At 39.9% G+C, this 5,676-nt stretch overlaps 1 protein-coding gene across 1 annotated transcript; it reads right to left on the bottom strand.

Annotated features, from left to right (window-relative positions):
* Positions 1-442: 442 nt before the first annotated feature.
* On the bottom strand, positions 443-978 carry LOC130990755 (uncharacterized). The gene is made up of 2 exons (XM_057914983.1): positions 714-978; positions 443-591 (listed from the first exon to the last, which is right to left on the bottom strand). The coding sequence occupies exons 1-2, from the start codon at positions 976-978 to the stop codon at positions 443-445; spliced, it is 414 nt and encodes a 137-aa protein (XP_057770966.1).
* Positions 979-5,676: the final 4,698 nt, after the last annotated feature.

Here is a 5,676-nt window from a genome sequence, read left to right as displayed (position 1 = left end):
ACTCATGATTCTAATAAATAAAAGGTCCTTTAATAAAATCATTGATCATAAAAAAATATATCATTTTAAAAGAAAGTTCATGACTTCGAGCACAATTGAAAGTCTATGTGGTTCATATAAATACACTTAACTCACGAATTAAAATTTATGCATAAAATCCTTTAAATCTCAAATTGATTTAAGTAAATAAAATCAAGCGCATCAACCAAACATAAAACAATTAAATCACAACTGATAAATAAAATCAGTTTTATTAATGAATGCTGAACCCTAATTATTAATAATTAAGTCTTTAATCAGTGATTTAAAGTCGGGATATGACATACTATCCCCCTTAAAAGAAATTTCGTCCCGAAATTTGTACCTCGGGAAATAATTATGGGTACTTTTCCTTCATGCTAGACTCGAGTTCTCATGTCACCTCTTCTTGATCATGATGCTTTCAAAGAACTTTTACTAAGGGTATCGATTTATTCCTTTGTACTTGAACTTTCCGATCTATGATAGATTCGGGTCTCTCTTCATAGCTCATATCTGGGCTGAGGATAACGCCATCCCTTTGGATCACGTGCCTTGAACATATTTCCTCAACTGTGACACGTGGAACACATTATGCACATTCCCAAGGCTTGGCGGTAACGCCAGCCTGTAAGCTATCGGGCCCACCCTTTCTAGGATCTTATAGGGTCCTATAAAACGGGGTCTAAGCTTACCCTTCACGCCAAAACTTATAATCCCTTTAGAGGGAGAAACCTTCAAAAAGACTTTATCCCCACACTCAAACTGCAAGTCGGTTCGGCATTTGTTGGCATAAGACTTCTGTCTATCCTGGGCCTCTTTAATACGCTGTCGAATCTGACGAACGATGTTGATCATCTCGCCTACTGTATCTGGCCCTAAGATTCTTCTTTCGCCCACTTTATCCCAGTAAAGCGGCAATCTACATTTCTTCCCGTATAACGCCTCATAAGGTGCCATGGCGATAGTTGCTTGATAGCTGTTGTTGTCAGCAAATTCGATTAGTGGCAACACACGCTCCCAAACTTCTCCTCTATCTAGCACACAGTCCTTAACATATCTTCTAGCATTTGAATTGTCCTTTTGGACTAACCATCGGTCTGTGGGTGGAAAGTCGTACTAAAATTCAACCTTGTCCCCAATTTCTTTTGCAAGCTTATCCAGAATCTGGAGGTAAACTTAGAGTCTCTGTCGGACGTGATTGTCTTCGGCAACCCATGTAAATGCAGGATCTCCTTAATGTAGAGTTGGGTTAACTTATTTGACCCATACGTGATGGGGATAGGCAGAAAGTGTGCACTCTTTGTGAGTCTGTCAATAATGATCCATATCGCCGTGTTACCTCGTCTTGTCTTTGGCAGTCCTGTGACAAAATCCATTACAATATCGTCCACTTCCATTCTAGGATCTCCAAAGGTTGTAGTGCGTCGTAGGGTATTGGGTGCAAAGCCTTTACTTGCTGGCAAACTAGACACTTTTCGATGAATAAGGCCACGTCTCGTTTCATTCCTTCCCACTAGAAAGTCTATTTTAGATCTTGATACATCTTAGTGCTTTTTAGGTGGGCGGCATAAGGAGTGTCATGGGCTTCGCTCATGATCTTATTCTTGAGTTCTTCATCATGGGGAATGCATATTCTCATTTTAAAGAAAAATAACATTATCGACTTCTTCGTGGTAGTTCTTGAGATTTCCTTCTCTTATCTTCGCTCGTAATTTCTCCAACATTTCATCATTCCTTTGAGCTTCTACCACCATTTTCCTCAAATTCGGTATAGTCGCGACCACCCCCGCTATTGTAGCAGGTAGTTTTATCACCTCTATTATCATCTTATCGAAATCCCGTATGAGCTCTTCTTCCTTCGTAAGGATGTATCCCAGTTTCGATGGGACCTTGCGGCTCAATGCGTCGGCTACTACATTGGCCTTCCCTTGGGTGATAATTTATACCACAGTCACAGTCTTTTACTAATTCGAGCCACCTTCGCTGTCTCATGTTGAGATCCTTCTGCTCGAAAAAAGTATTTCAGACTTTTGTGATCGGTGTATATTTCACACCTGACGCCATATAAATGATGTCTCCAGATTTTAGTGCTTGCATTACTGCCGCTAGCTCCAGATCATGGGTCGGATAATTCAATTCGTGTGGCCTAAGTTGCCGCGATGCATATGCAATCACTTTGCCTTCGTGCATCAAAACACATCCTAGTCCATTCTTTGATGCATCCGTGTAGACCACATACTCCTTGCCTGGTTCCGGAATTACTAGCACTGGCGCCGTAGTTAGCTTTTCTTTAAGCAGCTGAAAACTTTCTTCGCACTCGTTAGTCCATGTATATTTGATTCCCTTCCTGAGCAACTGTGTCATCGGCCTTGCTATCTTCGAAAATCCCTCAATGAATCTTCGATAGTAGCCAGCTAATCTTAAGAAACTTCTGATCTCATTTGGGGTAGTTGGTGACCTCCACCCTTGTACTGCTTCCACTTTGGCGGAAATCCACCTTAATACCTTTTGAAGACACAATGTGTCCCAGAAATGTAACTTCTTTGAGCCAAAACTCACACTTGCTGAACTTGGCATACAGTCGTTCATCCCTTAGCATTTGCAATGCTATTGTCGGATGTTCCTTGTGTTCTTCTTCATTCTTGGAGTAGATGAGAATATCATCAATAAACACCAAGACGAACTTATCCAAATAAGGATGGAATACTCTGTTCATGAGGTCCATGAACACAACTGGCGCATTTGTTAGTCCGAACGGCACAACTTACGAACTCGTAGTGACCATATCTTGTCCGGAAAGTTGTTTTGGGTATATCTTCGTGTCTAACCTTTAGCTGATGATACCCAGACTTCAAATCAATTTCGGAGAAAACACTCGCGCCTTTGAGTTGGTCGAATAGATCATCAATTCTTGGCAATGGATACTTGTTCTTAAGCATTAGCTTGTTCAACTCTCGGTAGTCGATGTACAACTTCAAGATGCCATCATTTTTCTTGACGAACAAAAACGGCGCTCCCCATGGGGACACACTAGGCCTGATGAAACCCAGGTCCAACAATTCTTGTAACTGGATTTTCAACTCTTCCAATTCCTTCGGGGCCATTCTGTACGATGCTTTTGATACTAGCGCCGATCGTGGCTCTAGATCGATGGTGAATTCTACTTATCTATCGGGTGGTAATCCTGGCACATTTTATGGGAAACATCTTGAAAATCTCGTACGATCTCTACATCTTCCGTTGTCTTTTCGGTCTCAACTCCCCCGTTCAGGTATACAAGGAGAGCTTGGCAGTCTTTCTTGTTCATCATATTCCTCGCTTGTAAGGCTGAAATGATCGGCACTCTATTCCTTATGCGTATCCCGTGGAAACTCAAAGCGTCCCTTCCTGGAAAGTTGAAAGCGATTCTTCACTCTTGGCATAATATTGTGGCATAGTTCTCCGCTAGCCAGTCCATCCCCAGGATTATATCAACATCTTCCATCGATATAACGTGTAAGTTGTTCGCTACAACCTTAAACGATCCTATGGTTAACTCTAGGTTTGGGCAAGCATGTGTTACTATCGTCACCCCTCCTGTGGGTGAAGAGATTCTCATGTCCTGCTTAGCCTTTTCAGGTTGAGTTTTAGGGTATTTATACATGCACTTGCAAAGAAGGAATATGAGGCACTCGTGTCGAACAGAAGTATAACAGGCGTGCTAGGTAGCGTATCCATACTTATTAAGTTTCCTTGGTTGCTTCCTTGTTTAATCTTGTGCACGGCATAGGTTCTAACTTAAGGGAGTTGCGGTGGATATAGTAGTTGTTGGCCTAGAATGACCCTAAAAGGTTGAGTTTGACCCGGGTTGATTTGATCTTCACAATCCTCCTTGTGGCCTTACTTGGCAATCTTTAGCAAAATGATCCTTCTGGCTATATTTAAAGCAGGTATTATTACCATCCAAACATACACCATAATATGACTTGGAAAACTTCGGCTATAGAGGTGTCCCAAGCTGGCCTTGATTATCCTTAGCAGGTACTACGTTTATTTGACGTCTTTGCCCCTGCCTTTGGGCACTATGTTTCCTACCAAGTCTTCTTGTCATTTTGACTATCATGGTAGTATCTGTTGTTGTTGTTTCCTTTTTATTACCTTTTTCCTCGATCATTTGCTCCCTGAGTTGAATTTATGTCGGGCGATTCTTGGTATAACTGCCTTGCCTTCAAATCTTTGCTGAGTACTTCAAAGTATGTAAACTCACCGTGGTCAGTGCATGCCATTCTTATCTTGTGCCTTAGGCTGGGGTGAAAATTTTCTGACATATTTTCATTGTATCCACCTATTGTAGGGCATAACGAACATGTCGCGGATGCTACGGTCGTGCCCAGTCTAGATATCTTGTTTTGCTTCAGGTTAGTCATTTTCGTTTTCGTCCTATAGCAGCTATCAGAAATATATATATCGTATATCTCTGCCTTAAAGTCATTTCTAAGGCAATTATGCTAACCCTTGTTGAGTCATCCCTTTTCGTTTTGCCTTCCACCAAAATCTGCAGATTCAGTCAACAGCAATGCGACACAGGAAGTCATTCTTGGCGGTATGATGGAGGAAAGAAAACATCAAGGGTCTTGTCCATCTGTAACACCCCGTATTTTTCCTCATGTTGTGAGATAGTGTCTTAACACTATTGAGAATACTGAGATATCGAAATGTGAGATTATTTTTTTTTTATGAGCAGATAAGACAGTTTGTCTTTAAATAGTGATATGAGTGGTCAAACCAATGATAAAGTTAGAGTGAAGAGATTTGAGAAATGAGTTGAGATAGAGATGCTGATTGATTTGAGCTGAGATTTTATTTTATTTCCAACTACCGGGAATATAGTTACCGGATACCGAGTTATCAGAGATTGACTGACCTATTAAGAAAATAGGAATAATGAGTTTGACATAGAGTCGAGGAAGAAAGAGTGAGAACCTTGATGAAAAGAGTCGGTCAGAGAGACGTCTAGTTCGTTTGTGTTTGCCGACTGCTTTGATGTGATGATATGTGAATTTACGTGACTGATTGATTATGTGATTTCTGTGACGTGTGTCATTATGACCAAGTTATTATGATTTTTATTTGAGACTTTAGCACTTGGAATTTTAATTAAGTTTCCAAAGCAAGTGCAGTTTATTTTTACCGAGAAATCGAATGATGCCGGTTTATGAAAATTTTTCCAAGCATAATATATTTTTTTTAAAATTATTTTTCCTACGAAGAGGAATATTACAATTGAGTGAGTGCACTAGTATTAGTGCTATAATTATTTTATTTGGTCACATGAATAATTAAGCTATGGTATTTTATTAATGAGTAATATTTCCATAATTTTTGTGATTATTATTTAATCACCCTCTCATTAATATTTTAATTTTCCAAGCATGTGACTAATTACCAAAATTTACCAAGTGTAGAGATTGAGAGTGTAGAGATTAGAGAGAGAGATTAGGCATTTAATGCCATATATTCTCCAAGATATCAAATCTTTACTTAAGATTCACAAATCTTTAAAAGATTAGCCAAATCCTCACAAATCTTGCAAGATAATTCTTTCTCCCCCTCTACCCATTTTCGAGCTCTCTCTCTCTCCCCTTCATCTCTCATCTTCCACCATTAACAACCATA

This window comes from Salvia miltiorrhiza, chromosome 6 (assembly GCF_028751815.1).
Source record: "Salvia miltiorrhiza cultivar Shanhuang (shh) chromosome 6, IMPLAD_Smil_shh, whole genome shotgun sequence".
Classification (NCBI taxonomy): Eukaryota; Viridiplantae; Streptophyta; class Magnoliopsida; order Lamiales; family Lamiaceae; genus Salvia; species Salvia miltiorrhiza.
Note: the sequence above shows the minus strand (reverse complement) of the source record. Positions and strands in the feature narration are given on the sequence as shown.

Bases quoted from the DNA above. Each gene is read 5' to 3' on its own strand.
- LOC130990755 (XM_057914983.1), bottom strand. From the start codon at position 978: ATGGCACCTTATGAGGCGTTATACGGGAAGAAATGTAGATTGCCGCTT. The intron at 592-713 runs GTAAGCTTAGAC...CACGTGTCACAG, and splicing joins TATAAGTTTTGGCGTGAAGG to TTGAGGAAATATGTTCAAGG.